The sequence below is a fragment of the Anoplopoma fimbria genome, chromosome 11 (genome assembly GCF_027596085.1).
Source record: "Anoplopoma fimbria isolate UVic2021 breed Golden Eagle Sablefish chromosome 11, Afim_UVic_2022, whole genome shotgun sequence".
In the NCBI taxonomy this organism is placed as follows: Eukaryota; Metazoa; Chordata; class Actinopteri; order Perciformes; family Anoplopomatidae; genus Anoplopoma; species Anoplopoma fimbria.
This window is the reverse complement of record NC_072459.1, coordinates 7,435,677-7,457,372: the sequence shown is the minus strand read 5'-3', so window position 1 is coordinate 7,457,372 and position 21,696 is coordinate 7,435,677. Positions and strand designations below refer to the sequence as shown.

Genomic DNA, 21,696 nt, shown 5'->3' with positions numbered 1-21,696 from the left:
TTCAAGGTTATTGCTTAAATAATGTGGACGAGTTGTAGCATCAATAAAATGCACTAATCCGTGAGTCTTTTCCTTCACACATTCTGAGCTGTAAAATGCATCTGTTATCTGCGCGTAAGCGGCTCAAGTTTGGTTCGCTGGGCTTATTAACAGTTCTGTCTGGCTGTCAGCGATACGTGTGGCAGGCTCCCCCGCACTGCGCGGAGCTCCTGTGGCTTCAGTATTTGGGACGCCCAGTCATCATGGGTCAGGAGGCGCAGCGGGCGGGCGGGGGGGGGGGGGGACTGGGACACGGGCAGGGTCTCTGGTGCTGGATTTTAAAAATAGGACGAGGGTGACTACTGCAGCAAGGAGGACAGGGACACACAACACCGAGGAAACATATGGTGCAGAGGAGAGACATCCACTGAATGTGTCGGTGTGTGTGTGTGTTGGGGGGGGGGGTGGTGGTGGTGGTGGTGGTGTATGGGAGATAGAGCCGGTTAGGTGGAGTGAAAGAGAAAAAAATAAAGTGTGAAGAAGAGAGTTTTGACATCGGACTAAAAGGTCATGGACTGTAATGCAGCAGCGTGAATTGTTGTGACAGCAAAAAAAAACAAAAAAAACACAAGCACTTAAAAGAAAAGAAGGGAATATAAAAAAAGACCCCCAGTGTGCAGGTTAAGATTTCTGATCTCTACGTGATTTATGTGGAGGGAATAAATACACATAAACACTGTGCGTATGTGTATTACTTACCGTGTCTCATTTGTCTGTGGGCTAACAAATCCAAGTGAGAAAGAAAGGATCAATAACAATCAATTTGTACACAATGTTTCAACCAAACCTCCCGCATACTGGAGGTTCAAAGCCAATATTGAAAGAACGTTACCACACAGTCCATATCCAGCAAAGTGTGGAATTATGCATAACAGCTACCGTCCCTCATCAGAGGCTAAATAGACTTCAAAAGCGCTGTTTGAAGAGTTTTATTTGGTGCCCAGAGTACTTTTGAAACCCATTTTCTCTGTGAAAAGGCCGTCCTGTTTAAGAGAATGTGGACCGCAGTGCTCCATTAACGGAGGAAAAGTTGGTCTAATGACGCAACAACACTGCAGCCTCTGCGGTTTTTAGAATATCATAGAGGAAGATCTTTATTTTAGGCCAGATTCTCTCTTTAATTCCACAGTGTTTCATTTCATCGCCTGTTTAGACGGTAACTCCACACTAAGAGCCGATCTCCCTTCACAGAAAATCACATTTAGAGAAATAGATGGGATGCAATAACAGTAAATGAGTTTTCAATAACTGCAGCAAATCGCACAGACGATCCCTTTGATTATCATACACGTTTAGCTTTTCATCCCCCCCCCCCCCCCGAGGACTTCTTTATCAGCTCCTCAGATTTTAATTTCCCCGTGAAAGATATATACTTTTGTCCTTGAAATTGGAAAAAAGTCCATCACAAGAATTGTTTGGCTCACTTTCATTTGGAGACGGATAATGAGGCAGATCATTTGGGAAAGTCAAGTCGGGTCAATCACCACCACTTAAAGTAAGAGCAGCCTAGAACTTTATTTGAGCATTTAAGAGCTGCAGCATCGTGCGGTTTATTGGTTTACTTTCCTGCATTCATCTCACATTTATCGTTTTCTATTTCAGGTTCACACAGTGACGTTTGGCTCCACATGTAAAGTCACCTCTACTGTGTTTTCTTACCCAGTTTAGGTGTGAGCGCGGTCAGATCCAGGTGGCTGTGCTGGTAGTCATGGTGATGGTTTCCTATTGTAGGAAGAACAGAGAGTTAACACTTCATTTCAGAATGGTAGGTTCAAGGGACGAGAAGAAAATCAGACATGTTATCAGACTATGGTTGATGATAAAGGGTCAGTTCAAGCAAAAAAAACAACAACCTTTGACCTTTTGTGGTAGCTGTTCATGTGTCTTTAAGATTTCTTCTGCTAATAAAAGACTAAGGGCTCCTCTCACTTCTACATTTTGTGCCTCCTCGTCTCCTTGTCTCCTCGCTATCTTAAAGGACGTCCCAATTCCGAAAAAATGCATCGAAAGGAGTGAGGAGTCTTGCCAGAGGAGCTAAAAGTGAGGATACACTAATGTTTCCTTTGTGGAAGTATTTTTTGCACCTGTGACGTATAAGATAGGCTGTTGCCTGGACTCCTCTTTCCTTCTGCCTCTTCCTTACCTCCTCGCTACCAAGGAAAGGAATTGAGGATGTACAAACTGGGAAATGCACGTTTAATACATTATACATTATGCAAACTCTTTGAAATGAACATTTGTAGGTACTATAATGTGCTTTAAAGATAACTATGTATTGCTTGTTTTACAGAGTGCATTATACAATTACAACCAGAGGGTCAAAGTCAGCTAGGACGGTCCGAGGGCATGCAACCTTTACAAAACCCAACTCTGACATCCTGCAGTACATTGCTTGTTTAACATAATGTTTGCAGACTGAAGATGATGGTAAATCAAATCCATTACAGTTTAGACATAATCTAATTCAGAAACTCTGAAGGTTAAAAAAGAATCTGAAGTGTATTATCTCGATAGTAGTAGTTACCACTTCAGGCAGGCAGACGAGACATTCAGCTAACATCAAGGTCAAGTCATAGTGGAATGAAAAATACATTTTCCAGTTTTTATGCTGTGTCCCTGTAGTAATTGTTCATTTATATGTTTTTATTTAAAAAAAACATTCAAACAAATGAGTCTTTGGGCGACTTGCTAAGAACACCATTTATATGGAACCATGTTTGTGGATGGAAGAAGCTAACGGAGCAATATGTAGAGAGACAAGAAGACACACGTGTTTGGATATCAGTTCAATCAGGAGAAGAAAATATAATTGTTTATTAATAACAGAAGATATATGATGGTAAAGTTTTGACAGAATCTTTGGCGCTTGGACTCTAATGGGAGATTTATTATCGAGGGGCGTCGTCTCTGAGCAGCATAAAGATAAATCCAGACGAGTGAGTCCAGACACTGGTGGTGGTGGCTGATGAGGCTGAAAGAATGATGAGTTGATGAAGCTGATGGATCAGAAAAGATTGGCAGAGATGGGGAGGTGGAGGGGCGCATAGCAGCAGCATGAACGTACTGAAGGTAGAGAGACAATCATATTTAAACAGAGACAGCAGCAAGATGAAGGCTAACGATGTAATTGTGTCGCTGAGCTATTGGATAGAAGAGACCATCTGATCTCATAATTGACAGCCCAGAGGAATGAAATTATGAGTGAGCATGCGTACGGCCCGAGGTAGAAGAGTATCGTCTTCCTAACTGAACTAACGCTAGAGCTTCATTAGACAAAGGTTTCTTCATATTTCCAAAACAATTCAACTGAGGTTTAGTTAATTCAAAGAAACAGTAAACGGTCCTCTGTAGCTCCGTCTTGCGCTAAACTCTAAGCCCGCCCACTTTTTAGCGGTCCAATCAAATGCGAAAGAATGATTTTAATTCCTCTTGTAACTGTACAGCGCTAAAATATTCTGTTGTTTCACTGGGACTAAGAAATGGTTTGGTCTAATTTAGGGGTGTCGGAAATCCAGGATTGAAAATGGGAAATAGTTGGGAAAAAACAATGTTTACAGCTAAGAAGGATACATATAAATGTTTCAACCACCTAACGTTTTGAAAAACATCTGGGATTAGCCTTTATAAAGAAGGTCCCTCTGTGAGTTCAGCACAACAAATGGTACATAGACTTGTACTTAGAGCTTTTCTAGTCTAACACTACATTCACCCATTCATACACTGATGTCACAGCCTATGGGAGCAATTTGGGATTAAGTGTCTTGCCTCGAGGACACATCAACATGGACTAGTGGAGCCGGGGAACCTGCTCTACCAGTAAGCCAGAGTTGCTGGGTGGTGCATTGAGTGTGTTATTTAACGGTTATTCTATGACATAAAGACCTTTACTGGGGCTGTATAGAACTCTCTTAGTGAGAATCAATCAACAATCAGTCTGACAGGTTTTACCGTCCTGTTCGACAGAGTATCAGTCGTCTTTTCCATCCAGTCAGGTCAGTGTTTGACGTTCCCCCTTCAGATATGAGAGCTTTGATTTGTTCAGCGCGTCTCAAGTGAGCGGTAAACTGTCACGGCTCAGTTATGGGATTGCGAGTGTTTCTTCATTTTCACAGAATCCACAGTGTGCCGCTGCTTCGCCCCAAATGATTGATCGCGGCCTCTTTATCGGGTACCACGGAGGCAGCTACTCCTCACGGTGATCCATCTTCTGCTGTAAGTGAGTCATTTGATGCTGCGCTAATATCGTTACGTGTTGTTTGAGTGGTTAAAGAACAAAGCAGCATCATCCGAGACCTCCATCACTGAGCAGCTATGGGAGTTTGAATAATTTCAGAGAGTGAAAATATTCCCTTTATTCAATTACGCTTTGTGTTTCTGAACAGCGGAGCAAACAAAACACGGATATGTGATAGTTGTGCCTTATTTGCATTTAAATATGATCATCTATCATCCTGTGAGAGCGCTAAAGACGATAAAAACACGTCTCTGATAGCTTAAACCTACACATATGAGCTCTTTAGCGAGCTTTAAACTGACTACAGGCGGCTTGTGTTCTGCTTTTGTTAAAGATCAGTGCCTGTGTTTCAGTGATAAAGCTCTCCCTGGTGTGCGGATGTGACATTTCTGACAAATGTTATTTAACTTTTGCTAAGATCTAAAGCCAGAGTAAAGATGAATCTTACAGTTTTAAATGTGGTGCTGGAATTTTGTATAAATCTCGACTGAAATTGATATTCATTTCAGGAAAGAGGAGGAATGTAAAGACTTGTGTTGAATGGATTTAAGTAGCTGTGTATCATAATTATAAAACAAGGCTTTAGTCTGTTCTCCTTGCAGCTGTTCTCTCCAATCACACAGGTTTGATCAAGGGACCAATTAAAGCTGCTACAGAAAGCTCAGCGAAATTACTCTGCTATGAAGTGAAAGCAGTTTTTGCACCAAATAAATAACAACCTTTTACTATCTGTGTAATTGCAGAAACTGCTTTTTTATTTATTTATTTTTTACACACAGCTGAGAAGCTGCCAGATAACTTCCACACATTTAAATGAACAGCGAGTGTTTAACCAAAGGTTCGAAAGTTTGTTGCACCCTGCGAGGATATATATATATATTTTTTTTCTTTCTTTTCTTCGAGATAATCTCTGGCTCAGGCTTTACATGTGTGCGATCCAATTATCCCCTTTATGTGAGGAATTTCACTGTTATTGCTACTTCTAAACTGAGCACACATTGTGAAAAACAAATGTATTACTTTGGTTATGAGGGAGGCAGAACTTCACAGAAAAAAAGTCTGGTTCCAGCAGTCAATAGATGAAGGGATGGATCACAAGACACAAAAGCAGTCAGAGGGGAACACATTCATACCAGACAGTTATTTCTGCATTTTTAAGCATCTTGCTGCAGTTTTCAGACGACATTGACGATGTTGGTGTTGTTTGAAAATGCAAACTAAACTGCCAGGATCAGAATTATAACTGCCGAGACAGGAGACGACAACAATAGACAATGAACGAGTTTGAACCTAATGTCACAGTCACCAGAATCTGATTCAATCAGACATCCTCTTCCACTAGAAATGATGGTTAGTCGATGAAATTGAGTCCACTGCTGTTGCAATAAACTGCAGACTGTTGCAACACACATAATGGATGGAGTTTCTTTCCAATGTTTGTCACCTTCTACAAACACCTGACTTGTCAGATATTCTGACACATTTATAGGGCATAGATATGGACAAATATCTGGACACTAAAAGATTACTGCCATTCCAAAACCAAGGGTGTTAATCCGCTGCCATTATTGGTTTCATTGTTTTCCACCAGATGTTTGAACCCGGCTGCAGGGATTTGCTCCCATTCAGCCAAGAGAGCATCAGTGCATCAACACTGATGTTGGGCGATCAGCTTTTGGCTCACAGTCGGCGATTCAGCTCATCCCAGAGGTGTTGGATTGGGGTTGAGCTCAGGGCTCAGCACAGGCCAGTCAATTTCAGGCTGTAAAAACATGTATTTTTCGCTTTTTTTCCAGAATGTTTTTTGGGGTATGTTTCACTTTATTGGATGGTTTAGAGAGGCACACAGAGACAGGGGAGAGGGGAATGACATGCAGCAGCCAGAGGAAACTATCTCTCTATGGACTTGGCTTTGTGCACAGAAACTTTGTGAACTGCTGCCACAAAGTTTGCAGCACACTGTGGTCAAAATAACATTTTATGCTGTAGCTTTAAGTTATGCTTTAAAATAGATAGTATAACTGGTAGAAATGGATTCAATGCAGACGTTAAGCTCTTGCTGTTGAATGAGGAGGAGGGAAAAGTTCTATAGTGCATCGTAATTAAAAAACGCTAATATCAATGTCCGTTCCTACCACATGTACCGGCATCAAAACAGGAAGTCAGTGGTAAAGTAGTAAATCCCACCATTTGCTCCAATTGGCTGGCTGCCTGGGCCAAGTGTGACATTGATGAGCAGGGCGACTCCGCAACTGGCGCTTAAAACTTGAGAATTTTTACTACTATTTTACAACTAATTTTTAATACTCCACTTTATGGTCTATTTGACTCTAAATGGAGCATCATTTACTAAATGAACATCATGCTGTATTGAAGAAGACTTGAAACTAGAGATTGAGACCATAAACTCATGTTTACAATGTTTACTGAGGGAATAAATCAAGAGAGAAGTAGAGTCATTTTCTCATAGACTTCTATACAACCAGAGGAGTCGCCCCCTGATGGTCAGTAGAGAGAATAAAGGTTTTAAGGTGTGTTCATGGTGATGAAGGAACAACACTGTGGCTCACTGATGTGATTTTAATTGTTCTTGGACAAAAAGAAAAGACTAATAGTATACTCGTAACAGGTTAGTGTTTTGTCAGTTCCAAATATTCAACTGCATAAAAATGTTGCCAGCCATCTTTAAATAATGTCAATACTGAACTACATACTCATCATTGTGCGGCATGACACATCTTGAAAAAGATAAAGTCCCTAATTCTTTTTCCAGCGGCTGAAAAAGATTCAAACTGTTCCTGTCGCATAAAAAACCCCACAACTGTCCGAGAAAGTATATATATGTCAGGAGATATATTCCTCATCCTCTAGATATCATTTTCATCATTCACACTGAGGAGTTGACATCCCGGATCCGGCCGAACACCCAGCTCTCAGCACTGTGTGAGGTGTATAGAGGAGGAGAATGTTCCTGCTCAGATTTAATACATAATGCAGCAGCTCTCAGCGCCGGTGAAGTGTGTCACATGGATTGTCACAAATGAATCGAACGCTTCCAGGTTCCAGCGGGTGGACGGAGGGGGATCCCGCTGTGACCCAGATCCATTTTAAACGGCTCGCTCTGGGGGAAGCTGACGGACAGACGCCGGCCACGGAGAGAGAGAGAGAGAGAGAGTGTGGAGCGCCATGTGGACCTGGTGGGACGCATCACCTCCTTTTGGCCTTGTGCATATTAGTGGAGTGTGTGATGGAGAGAGAATTGTCACCTTCGAACTACTCAGGACTTTAACCTCTCAGATGGAGAAAATTACGACTGAAGTACCAGAATATAAAGATGTTAATCAATGCCTTTTACAAAATAAAGAACTGAAGAAATTATATCGTTATCTGACAAATAGGCAGTTTAATCTGTCCAAATTCAGTGCATTTGGCTACAAAACTACAATTTTGTCATGATCTTTGGTTTTGTTTAGTACCCTTCCTCTTGTGTCCTGTGTTTGTTTGACTTCCTGTCTTTTTGGTCTTCCCTCCTATCCTCAGTGAATCACCTGTGTTGGATTATTCTCGTCAGCCTTGCTGTTTTTCCCGTGGGTCTTTCTCATTTCCAGATTGGGTGCCTCCTTGATTCCTTTCCTTGCCTCCTTGCAAAGAATCAACAGGCAACAGGCATTCAACAAATGAAAAATCTGGTCATTTTAAAGAGACGTCAATTAGATATGAGGTGCGTCACAGCTGATCAGCTGTCCTTTTTTTAGTTATACCGCTGTATTTTAGGATCTCTGTCAGATGAGCATAACTGTGATTGTGAAAACATATATATTCACTATTAATTCAATTAACATCGTGACCTAATGTGACAAGAACGATTGGATTTCTCACATATCTTATTCTTTATTATATGTAATAAATATGCTCATATATTTGATTGTGTGAAGCACAAATGTTTGCCTTACGAGGAGCTACACTGCAGAACGTTGGATCACCTTAAATTAATACAGATTATCAATACATAAAGGAACTGTTGCATTTCAGTCCAGCCTGGTTTGAGATCTTTTCAGCTGTTTGTCACGCCTCTTTTATTTGTTCAAGTGTGGCAGAAAAACCCGTCCTCAAAGTATTCACAGGTGTTTTCTCGCTCATAGCTCCTCCAGCAGGCTTCCTCGATCCTCGAGATCCATTTTAGGAATCGGGATGTGCTTCAAGACGGAGTGCCGAGATCAATTTCCAGGTCACAAGCCGGAGGATCGAGGAATCGAGGAGAAACAAAATCAGGAAATAGAAAACCCCTTGTGTTTTTTCCACCAATCAGCGTTCAGCCTTGCCTTGTGTCTATCCACATGTGTGCTGTTGTTTGATTAGTTTCTTGTGTATTTATAGTCCTGTCTTTTGTCGGTTCGTCTGCTGTGCTTCCTGGTTGTATTCCTTCTAGAGATGTCTTTCTTACCCAATCCTGTTAGTTCGACTTTTAGCCCGTTTGTGGATTTTTTGTTTCTGACTTTTGGACTAACCTGCCATGTGTGTTTTGTTGCAGAAGAAGACGACACGACAAGATGCACCAGACAAACCTCAATCAAATGGAAATGATGGAGAAAATGTGAATTCAATATTGCATTTCTGTTTGTTTCATGTGAGGATGGTTACAGTCTCCGCTGCTTTTTTTTTTATTGGCGGTATTTGTGCATAGAAAACCTCAGTGGAATTGCTGCATTTGTTGTAGATGTTTTTGTTACAAAAAGCTCCACTGCTGAAGCAAAACAAAAAGAGAAGTGAATGTAAGTCATGCATGCAGCAGATGCTTTCAACTACTCATCTTTAATGACATGTTAGCATCTTTTGGACTCCACATCCGCCCTCTTTTCATCAATGAAACACAGCAGTTTCCACTTTGTGCACTTAACTCAATAATGGTAGTTCTCTCTGCACATGAATGAATCCTAATTCTGTCTACAAGTGAACTTTCTGAAATCATCTTTTAAAGACGGGGCTTCTTTTTTTCATCCTTCACAGACGATGAAACACTTAATTTTCCGTCTCACAAGCTGCAGCTGTGACACAGACATCCATTGCCTGTTTCACTGCATTAAAGTAGATGTGGAACGGAAAGCTTCGGGTCTTACCCTCACAGAGCTGGACCCACGGCGTCTCGGGGAGTCTGTGAAATACTAACAAGGATAAGCACAGATTTATCTGATGTCTTCTCCGATATGTCAGAAGTAACATCATACAAAGCTGCCGTTATCCTTGCCGTGAAATATGGGACTCCGTGAAGCAAGATGCCAGAGAAAAAAACACGAACAAAGCTGAAGGATCCACGTTGATTCTGGAGTGATGCCGGGTCCACGGAGAAGAACCTGCACATTCTAAAACATGAAACACTGTATGGACAAAAGGTATGGATGCTAATGCTACAACATGAACTGGTAAATGGTTTTACCAGTAAGAACACCTTTGGGATGGACTGGAAAAGCAGCTTCAGAGGTGTTCAGACCAAAATAACAGCATTGTATTAATGTTGAGGTATATCGTCATGTTGCTTCAGGAACAGAAAATATATTTAAATAAAAGAGATTTTTTTATTTGTCTCACAGAGTGCAACTTATCCTCATGCAATGGTTCGTATGATATCTTTATTTATCTTTACTTTTTTCTCCTGATATTAAAATCTTTTTTCTTTTATTACCTTTTCCTTGAAAACTTTATTCTCATTAAATATGATTTATTCTATTAATATTAAAACTTTTTGCCTTGAAATATTATGACTTTATTCTCATTAAATCCAACTTTCTTATCTGAATATTGTATAATATATAGATTAAATATTTGACTTCAAGCATTATATTCCATTATATTTTTATATTTTGTATTATTCTTTACATAAATAAAGTCATCTCCATCCCAAAAAATGTCCCACCTCACTGAAACAACGTCACATATAAAAAACATGCACAATTTCAGGGCTTCTTGAAGTGATAAAAGAAACCTTTGCTCCTTTTCTTTACTTATATGGCAAAGAGTGGAATTAGTTTTCAGTTTAGCACATCTACAGAGCTCCTGATGGAAAGAGTTTTCTGATGAAACTTTGAGAGACTTGTGGCACAAACACAAAACAATATTATGTCAGAAGCAATTATGTGAAGACGTTTTAAAAGGAAAAGCAGCAGATTATTCCAAAAAATGAATTATCCACTAGGTTATTTTCCATAATTACGCTCCGTGTTTTCAACGTAATTACTTTGGTAGTATGGCACAAAGAAACTGTCGATGAGCGGGCTGCAGAAATGATTCAATGAAAGGGAGGAAAGTTAGACGCCACAAACTGGAAAATTACAACCGAGATCTTTTAACGACTTTTTGCCATTATGAGCTGGGCTGCTCGCCTGCATGTAACCGACTGTACACAGAATGCTGAATCTAATTGTTTACATCTTTCACTTTAATTTAGGGCCGTGTTTCAGATGAGACGCGGATCATTTGAGTTCAGGCGAGTTTACGCTTTGATCAGTCATGCACCACGAAATACCTCGGAGTGAACTGGAAAGTCACCCTGAACAAATGAGTGAAGAGCACTCGTTGGGTTTTTTCCGACGTGCACTTCAACACTTCCAGAACCGGAAGAGGGAGGAGGCTGTTCATACTTGAGAGTCTGTCGCCATTTTCTGTGCCGTCCTTTCAGCCCCTCTTCAATAATTCTGACAGATCAGTGTGTGTCTGTGTGGTTCAGACAGCCGTCCCTCCTCTCCGAGAAAGAACAGAGAGCCACCGGCTCGGGATGACGACTTCCCACTCGGGGGCCCCTCGAGGCAGAGGATCTTCGTTTCTCCTCTATTGATTGAGGATTGTGTGTCGCAGCTCCTGAGTGCAGCATGCGCTCCTGACATGTTTTTTTTTCTACTCAAAAGGAGACACAGCCTGTTGTTCCCCTCCTCCCTCTCTTCCTCCCCCCTTCAGGCTGACCTTGTGACTTCAGATTCCTGCAGAGAAACTCTGAAAGCTCTCCAGAGCGAAAAGGACCAAAAAATGAGCAGAGATAAATGAGCGAGGAAAGAAATCCAGGATGTCTCCATGTTATCCGACGCTTGAGATACCAGCTCATGTTCCTTTGTTTTTCTGTGGGTTTTAGTGACCTGGGGGAGTTTTGATTCCCCAGTTAAACACTTGCGAGGACTTTATGACCGCTCCGTCTCAAGGTCCTATTCACAGAAGATATTGCGCTAATGATACTGCAGCGCAAACACTGCCATAAAGTTTTGTGGCTTAGCGCTATTTTCCCTGTTTTGCATGAGGAGAGGGAAGAATCAATTAGTTTATTTGTTTGTATAATTGTTTTCCATTCATTTTAGTGTCATATCTTTCAAAAAATGACATTTATTTTTCAATTGTCTTTGGACCCTGCCACTGCAGCCCAAAATAAATGAGTTTGAGTGGAGCATGACGATGTCTTCTCCTGGCTTCAGTTCCCACCAGCTCTCTGAAAACGCTGATAATCTCAGGGTAACTGCGTGAGGCTATCAGTGTGGATTGGACTGTTTTTGCAATGAGGCTCATTTGCATAGAAAGGAGCCAAGTTTGAGTGGCAACTGTCTGAATGTTTAAAGAGGTGCAACTGGCACAGGGGGTAACTATCTTTTATTGGCAGTAAAGTTAAAAGGTGCATTTCACTCTTTGTGGGTGCTTCTAGAATAACATGGTTTCGTTCTGTATTATTTGTGCAGGATTATCGGCCGCAAGAGGCGCACAATCCTTCCATGAATTCATCCCTTGGTGAGTATTTTAAGGGATTCTTTTACTCTTTTATTTACACAAAAAAGTAAATAATTAAAATTTCTCTCCCCCAGCATTTTATTCCAGGCAGTTTGGAGCAGGCTTTAAACGAGTCCCATAACTTGATATATTGGACAACAAAAAAACAATATTTCAACCGTTTCCAACAGAAAACAACTCACCTGATTTATTACCTTAGTAAACATTGTAAACATGAGTTTATGGTCTCAATCTCTACTTTCAAGTCTTCTTCAATACAGCATGATGTTCATTTAGTAAATGATGGTCCATTTAGAGTCAAATAGACCATAAAGCAGGGTATGCTTTAGGGCGGGGCTACTGTGATTGACAGGTCTCTACCAGAGCTCTATAAATTGTCTCTATGTCACTTCTCCGCATTCCAAATATGGTCACTACGGTTCATCGGTTGCAAAAAAGATGGTGACGACCCCTTTCCAAGATTTCTACGGCGAATTTGGTGAACTCGAAGATTTAAACTCTCAGTCCACAAACCAACGGGTGACATCGCGACGACTACATCAACTTATTTTATACAGTCAATGCTATTGATACAGACATTTGTATTTTTTTCTACATGTTTGACATACAGGAGACGTTTCAGTTGTTTGCAATCTTCAGACTTGATGAGTCTGAAGATTGGTTACATGGCTGGGTGAGAAAAATACTGGAAACACGATATCAGAGTCTGTGACTCATGAAATCCTCGCAGGAGACTCTTTTCTGCAGATTTATTAGCATCTTTAAAAAAAAAGAAAACAGACTAACCTTGGTGTTCCTCGAGGAAAAGGCATCAGTGTCTCGCCATTTAGTGACTCTTGTTTCAGGAGGATTTCGAATAAGTGGGTGTTACTTTACAGCCGTTTGGAGCGTTTCTTGGCTCTGTGCTGAATGTCTTTGAGAGGCTTTGTCTCCTTCACACTTCTGCCACTTTCACAGAATCAAAGCGACGAGCCCTCTTCTCTCCCTTCTGCCTCGTGAGTAATGTGTGATGATTAGAACAGATAATTACATCTATTTACATATAAATGTGATTGATACTTGTCCTACGGAGTTAAGCTTCCTTAAGCCGCTGCAGGAGACGTTTGCTACTGATCTCGTTATGATCCATCCATAATATTTGGATCCTGCATCTGAAGTTACTTAATTAAATGATCATTCACCACGAGTAAACAATCGGGGGGATGATGATGCTAATTAACGATGGCTGAACACTGAGAGGCGGTACGTGTTGAGAGGTGTCTAATGATGTTTGTTAGGAGACTTAAGATTAATTCAGCTTCATAAAGACACAGAATAAGATATGTTTTCTCCCAGTAGCAGGGACGGATCTAACTGATTAGGTGCTGTCATCCACTACATCCAACTCCACCGCCCTCATCAGAATCTCAGATGAACTACTCCTCATTAAAATTTGGGCGCAGTGGGATTTTTGGAAATGTCAAGGCGAAACCCAAATGGTTTCTAAATAACAACAATGTCTTCATTGTGTATTCAGAGATTCAGAAAACAATCAGGTGTTTGTTCCGTCTCCCTGCTGTGCTTTTTAATTTTTTAACGGCCCTGCCTGAAGCCCCAGGGTGAGGATGTTAAGAACATTGTGTAGTCTCGTGTCAAAACGTGCCCTCCAGTCAGGTTGCGGCTCAACAGGTACACAGTCGGACTGCTTATTAAAACGTTGGCTTGGAGCCCAAAGAGCCTCTGGGCTCTGTTCTGAACCGCTGACGTGCCTGCAGCTTGCCGGGGGGCTGCAGGTGCAAAGTGTTCGCCAAAAGGTGTGTGGTTGGAGGTTTTTTGACCGCGGGGTCACGCTGAGCCTCCGTCCCCGTTGACAAGGTGCAATAACCATGACACACTTTCACTCAGGCTGCATGCCTCGAGAAGCACCGTGACCTTTTGTTCGAGATGTGTCGCATGTAGAAATGTTGATACTAAATTGTTTTACTAAACACGACGTGTAAACAAGTGTCATTGTCGTCTGGATTGTGTTCAGAGACGTTGTGACGCGATTAAAAGCGATTGTTGTCAGGGAAATAAATGTTTTAAGATTCTAAAACAAAGCTGAAATCGTGAGTGGAGCAGAATTCATTGGGACTAAACATCTGAAAAACAGCCGTTAAGCCCCACGGACCTGATACAAAATGCACCCCCTGGTCTGTTTATAGAGGACATGCATGCTATACTGTTTTGCAAAAATCTTCAGCAATAAGTCTCTGTTAACCAGCTGATTGCTTTGTCTTATTGTGAAGTTTTTCATCAATATCGTTCAATTAACCTTCATAAATGTACGAGCAAGTTTTATTCTCAAGATGTCTGATCAGTGTTGAAGCAATCGCTGCTGCCCTACTGACCAAAAAGCTGCAAAATCAGTCGTTTTTCCTGCATCCAGCGCCGTCACTTGACGTGACAATGACGTGACAGTGACGTAGTCTGATAAAAGGAAGAACTACAAACTGCTAATTCAGCTGGGATTTTTGGTCTCCGCCTCTGGGCAGCCATAAGGCACCGGGCTATAGATGCTGCTCAAAAGCAGAACCTACTTTTCTTCGCTTATTTCGCAAATTAGCTACATTTCCAACAGCACTGACAGAAAGAAATGCAGCAGAGAGAGGCCGAGGCTGCGGTTACTTCATCCATGCAATCGGATATGGTCAGTTGGGATCTTCGGGCATCAGAAGCTCGCCTGCAATGCACCCTGGTACATGAATGCACCGCCGGCATGGCTGCACCAGCAGGAGAACTCAGCTTTCTCTGTCAATATGGCTACACACTGAGGAATTTATTGCTTTAATTGACCACATTTACCACCAACCCTGATTGGACATCCACAGAAAAAGGTGGCGAATTTTTGCTTAGAGGCGACATACGTGTGACTGGCGTGAACTCTCAATAGGAAGCCGTTTCACACGAACCTTCATGACTCTCTCACCAGTAATTTTACCACTACTAAAGGTGACAATAACTCCATCCATAGTGACAAGAAATAAGCCCTTTTAGGATTCCAGTTAATTGACCTGTTTGTCAGAGAAGTCTTTATGTTCTCTTTTCTCCCATCATGGTTCTGACTGCAGGACTGACCACTAATTATACGACAGCAGGGAAGCAACTATGAAAATCTTCAAAAAAGTGCTTGTTTCTGTTTCCTATTTTGTCATGCACAATCTTCAGCTTGAAATATGATATTGACCAATGGCAGGTGTGTGTTTGAGATATGAAAGAAATTATCCGATGCGGTTTTGTTTCATGTTGCCTACCTGCAAAGAAGTGATGCGAGATCAGATTATAACGACAGGAGGTAAGGATTTAGTTTGATCACAACAAGTGAGAAAATGTTTTGCAGACATTCCTGAATACATGAAGAATAATACATAAAAATCTGAATAGTTGCTTCCTATCTGATCTAAAGCTTTCTGATTCAAAGGAAACAAGAGGAGATAAGCAGCAGGTGAGAGGCTGGGGATGAAAGGGAAGACTGAGAGAGAATGAGAATGTGTATGAAACAGTGAAATGATTGTCAGGCTTTTTGTTTGGGAGCTTTTGAAGAGCCGTCTGGTTTGTATAAAAGGAGAGGTCAGTGAAGAGATAAGGGTGGAATAGGTGGTCTGTCATACCAAGAAAATCCCTCACTGCTAAACAAAGAGAATGAGAAACACAGGTGAGAAGTAGAGGACGGATGAAGACATTTTCTGACCTTAGCAACATCAAAAAGGTGATGATGAAACAGGAAGAAAGAGGGAAACCTCTACTAGAAGATTAGGTCCTAACTCATGAATACTAGATGTTTCAAAAAGATACGTCTTACTTTGGAGGCGTAGCAGTGTGCAGTCTTTTTTTCCCCTTACTACGACTGGGGACGCCACAGTCAGAGGTTTTTAAAAAGTCTTCTCATTAAAGAGTCTTTGACACTACTCAGATATAAAAACTGTTCATAAAATAGTTTTATTATTCCTAAAAAAAATCTGTAATTTCTTAAATCAGCTGGTCCCTGTAGTTTCAAATCAAACCTTTAATCAAACAGGAAGAAAAAGATCATTTGTTGGGGACAATTTAATCCATGGTTCAATCCATAGTCAACGCGTGAATGACAGAATCGATTGTTTGCCAATGATTCCCAAAACCATTTGAGAGCACCAGAGCACCAGTGATGATAGGTTGTATAGAAGTCTATTAGAAAATGACTCTACTTCTCTCTTGATTTATTCCCTCAGTAAACATTGTAAACATGAGTTTATGGTCTCAATCTCTAGTTTCAAGTCTTCTTCAATACAGCATGATGTTCATTTAGTAAATGATGGTCCATTAAAGTCAAATAAACCATAAAGCAATGTATGCTTTAGGGCGGGCTACCAGAACCTAGCCATATCCAGCATTTTTGGGTCATTCCTCGGCATTCAAAATATCGTAACTTCCATTCATTGGTATGTAAAAAATATCATGGCGACGGCCATAATCCAAGATGGAGAAGGCGAAAATCACAGAACTTGAGGCTTCATAACATCAGTCCACAAACCAATGGTTGAAGTCACGATGACTATGTCCACTTCTTATTTACAGTCTATGGTTACGTACTATAAAGTATGTTCCCTACCTTAAAATAACTAAACAACGTTGTTGTTTTTCTTTGCTCCTGTCATGATTACTACGGCCACTAGTGGTCGTTACCTAACAGCAAATGTTAATATGGGCCGTAATAAACTGCATGCTTGCTATATAAAAAAATCTAACATTGATCAGTTTTTTTTTACATGTGTGATAAATCAAATATTTGCCCTTTTCCACCTCACAGAGATACATTTACTACCTGCTGAATCGACTCAAAACAGGCCTCGAGTCACTGTGTCAGATAGTAAATGTATCAGTTCCACTCTCTACTCATAACCAATAAAAACACTCACACGAATGGCTGCTTCTAAGGTCAACCTACTGGCTTCTCTGCAGCTTTACAGTTGTCATGGAGATTGCGAAACTGAAAGCTGCAAAAAAAATGCCCCTTAAATTAAGACTTTAATAGATAATCCAAATTCATGAACATTTTCTGCTGATAAAATTATAATTTCTTTATTGAAAGTCCACTTATTTACCTCAGATGGAGGCATTTGTTGATTACAAATAAATACAAAACATAAAATCAAAACTGTGGCTCTCTTTAATCTTTCTCAACACTGTTTTCATTTTTAGCCGCTGCAATGTCGTGCAATCGATCGCACACCAAAATCTCTCTGTGAAGGCTTGTTTTCCTGGGCAACATTTACACCTCCTGCTGTGATGACATTTGTAACACCATTAGCAACTTCTGCTACCTCCCCTCCTCTCACCTCAGAAAAAGAGCAGCTTTCTTTCTCCAATTTAAGTACCTCATGTGTGGATTCAATGGCAAAGCTTCAGCCTTAAAAAAGCACAAACAACACTCCTGATAGCTCCTGCTATCGCTGCACGGGACCAGGCATCCTGCAGGAATCACAAAAGCCTCACATTCAAACAAAAGGAAAAAAGAAAACAGCTACTCGTGTGATGCATTCCTCTATATGTAGATGAACGCTTGTAGACCTCAGGGCGTTCATTTACAGTCGGAGATGAAGAGAAGAAATCAAACGACAATTTGCAGGATTGACTCGTTCAGAGACGCGTTGTGCCTCCAAGAGAGCCACACGGTGGAGTAAATGAAGTTCCTGCTACCTCCTGAAGACTCCTGCTGACAGCGAGCCTCCACCAGTCACCATTTTGACTTTGCTTTCATGTCTCTCACTCTTTCTTCCCCCTCTAACCAAAACATCTCGCTTTTTAATTAGACCCAGGAAGAGACTGCATCACTTCTCATCATCTCACGTCTATTTTTTTTTTTTACTTGAACCTAAAATATATTATTCAATGTGAGAGATATTACATTAACTGAAGCAAGAATTCACAGAGCATCTACTGCGAATATGAGCCCCGTGGCTGATACACCGTGGTCGATCACACAGACAGCACTTCATATATATATATTGAAGAAAAAACAGGAAATTGCACTTCTTGGACCTGATAGATGAAAACTAAATAAAATCTGAGACTGAGCCAAAAGTGAGAGATGAAAATGCTGGAGGAATCGGTATGCAAGGGAGTTTAAACCCCCCCCCCCAAAAAAACCCCACACCTCTGCGATCTGCTGGAACAAACAACATCCAGGCACTTCGCACAAGACAGAGTGATGCTCTAACAAGCCCTCAGAGCGGCTCGTTTTTCCACCTCCCACCACGTCTGTTCATTTTGGGTGCCAGACACATCTGTCTGCCGGTTCGCAGAGGTTACGACTGCTTGGAGATGAAATCCTAGTGGGCATTGCATGATTGGAATCCATGTAGCGATTCGAGCGGCTGTCTGGCGTCGGCTGTTGCTCCTGACGGGGAAACGTGATGTCAAAACAGGAGCTCTTTTTTTTAAGGATTGTGAAGAGCAGCTGAAGATGAGCTCGCTGGTGTATTTTTTCAAATTGGACAGGAGGTGCCAATGTGCTGCTTCACAGAACAGAATATATAGACCGTAAATATGTGTATCTGGTACTAATGAATCCCTGCCAACGGCTTGCAATTTCAGCTGCTCTGTGATGAAGGGCAGCGCTATGAGTGAGCAGCAAGGTGCATGATTTCAGCCATAAAGATAAACTATACTACCAAAAGTATGCATAAAAAAACTCCTCTCCATATTCTTTCTTAAAGCTATTTTTTGCAGCTTGAAGGCAGATTGCAAACCGTTGAAGCGTCACGTTTTACAAATGACAAGTTGCAGATAAACTAGTAAAAATGCAAGTGTGATTTTCTGGAGAAGCGTGATGAAATGAGCAAAAGGGAATGATCTCCTTCTGCAAAAAAATACTAACTTTTAATAATAATAATTTGTTTTTTAATTAATTTACAATTATTTATTGTCTTTACTTGAGCTTCTTTCTGGATCTCTGCTGTTCAATAAAAGGTTAATTCATTTTTCTACGCTGGTAAAATATTCACACCCGTTTGCTCTGCTGTAATTAGTATTGTAGAGGTTGATGGAGGTCATAGATTCACTTTTTAAATTATCTGGTTGACAAATCATCAAGATCGAACATCTTCAAATAATTGAAAGAGGAGGATATTTAAAATTTAATTACAAAAAAGAGGTCTCCACCAACTTCCCCAGAAATGCTGATCCGGAGTCTGTGAAGTAATGAGCCCCCATTATGAAACTGGCGGGCGACTCCTTTACTGCTGACACGGTTAGAAACCTATCATCACCTTGGCAGATTAAAACAATGGAGCACAAACATTTCAAATGCATAATTCATCTCCAGCGCCGTGAATCAAACCAGACTGGAGATCTTCGTTTGAAAGAAGTCAGACTGAATTAAAAAAAAATAAAAAGCAGCATACGTTGTTACATCGGGTCATAAAGAGGAGCAGAAATAGCACAACGCAGCGGGAAAAGACTGTTTCAAAATAATATCCTGCTAATTAAATTTCTCCAAAGTTGGGCAAAAGTCATTAAAACGACTCCAGTGCTGTTTGACGGGAGCGTTATTGAAATTGCATTCATCTGAATCACATCAGAAGATAAAAATGGAGATATGAGAAAAAAAAACATTAACTGTGAGCCGCCGCTGGGTCACGTCATTAAATCAACGTGTCGCTGCTTCTCCTCCATAGAACTGAGTGCAGCACTTTTCACACAGAGCCGGGTCCAGACGCTTTTGTGTGAATAGGTGGCTATTCATAAAGTCTTCAAACATAACTTCATATAATCACAGACAAAGTCACTAATGCTCCAGATAAAAGACTAAATGTTCCGCAATTGGTAGTTGGCGTTAGTTTAAGTTGCTGTAAGGAACTTTTAAATGGTTCTGAACCAGTCTAAGTTTAGTCCTGATCCTCTATATGACCTCCATCAGTAAACGAGACCATCAAAGAGAAGATTGTCTGTTTCTATATAGATATTCTTAAAGCTCGTCATCGTAGCCACCGGGTCGGATTCTGGTGAAACCAGATGATTGCAAGTTCACCAGAAACTCCTTCAGAACAGACTCCAGCAGGGCCTCCAGCAGAGACCAGTCCACCGTGGACAGACCCAGATCCGGCAGAGACCAGTCCACCGTGGACAGACCCAGATCCGGCAGAGACCAGTCCACAGTGGACAGACCCAGATCCGGCAGAGACCAACCTTGTACCTTGGTATCAGACGCCCAACGCCACTAAGAATTGGTTGTCCTTGTTGTTCATCCTCTCCTGTCCTCTGATTCCCCATCAGAGGTCCAAAACTGGCATTAAATGTCCCCCAAAACACATTAAAATATAAAGAATGTGCAGCCAGCAGGTGGTCACCTCATGCTTATGATTGTAGACCATGTGGAGCCTCAGTTCTCTCCGTGTGATGGTGATGGTACAGTCCAAATGGTCAGAGACCAGATGTGCGTCTAGCCGTTTAAATTACGGTTGTCAAGCGTGCACAGTGAAGTAAATGTTTTATTATCAATTATGGGCTTAATTGTATAATACTTTTAATCTATTCTGCTTTTGCCATTTTACCTCATTATTTCCACAGTAATGTCATTTTAACTTTATCTTTTATTGCGAAGCACTTTGTCCATTTTAATAAGAGTTCTATAATATGAAATGATTCTCCACCAATGACGATAATTCATTTAATGCTTCACTAAGGTAAGTGAGGATAAAAAAAGCTATAGGTAATTGATGTACCAACACTTGGCTGCTCTGGGGCTGTTGGATGTAATCCAGTGAAATTACACTTCTTGCTCTTCTTTGCATTAGCAAACTGGAGTTTAAACAACCGATATGAGCTAAAAGATGTTGTTTGATGACTTGCTGGATGCGTTTTTTATTACAGTATACCTCATGTCATTTATTCTCTGCAACAGGAAGAGGGTGTAACAATCGTCTTGGGCTGCTCCTCTCTGGTCCGACACTCAAAAGGATGCTTCGGAAGGAAAAAAAGGCTGAATTTGAGAAGGAGACGAGGGCAAATGAACCCGTGTGGGAACTCTTAAAATACCCCTTAAACTAGGGCAGCACACCAGGCTCTGGGTGTAGCACGCCGCACAGAGAACCTGTTCGTTCAGGCGGGGACACGAGTTACATAAACCAACATGTGACACCGCGGGATCCCGTTAACTGAAGGCGTTCTGATGATAAAAAGGCGTGGCGAGGGGCCTGCAATGTGATCCGGATTGATCAGCTGCTGCACTTCGACTCCAAAAACTCCAACTTTGAATTTCCGCACTGCCAGCGAAAGCAACTTTCTTCAACTGGGGTGTTTTAAAACAACCGAAACGGAGCGGCGGTGGTTAAAGATTCATGGGCTGCATATTCACCGCCATCCGTTTCACTGATGAGGTCTATAGCGAGGGATTAAGGGGAGCGTTGCATATTGTTAAAAGTAAATTGGTGCCTTTCAATTCTCACAGCATCGCCCCAGTCTGTCCTGCACATATAATGAATTCCAGTAATGAACTGGCCTTATACAGGAGAGCACAATATAAGCTATAAAGTGTTGTACTATGCACACCACATTTGTCACCATTACAGTCAATATTTGGTGACTGCCACAAGATGAATGTGGCCCTGGGGACAATGAAAGAAGCCTGGTCTAATCTAATGTGAGTCATGATAGTCTCTGCGGCT

General features: G+C 41.2%; 1 protein-coding gene across 1 annotated transcript in view; it reads right to left on the bottom strand.

Annotated features, from left to right (window-relative positions):
* The window catches only part of LOC129099120 (protein shisa-6-like), a 70,219-nt gene that overhangs the window by 9,388 nt on the left and 39,135 nt on the right, over nt 1–21,696 (bottom strand). The window contains 2 exon segments of the mRNA XM_054608292.1: nt 739–759; nt 1,699–1,761. Coding sequence (XP_054464267.1) covers nt 739–759; nt 1,699–1,761 — 84 coding nt within the window.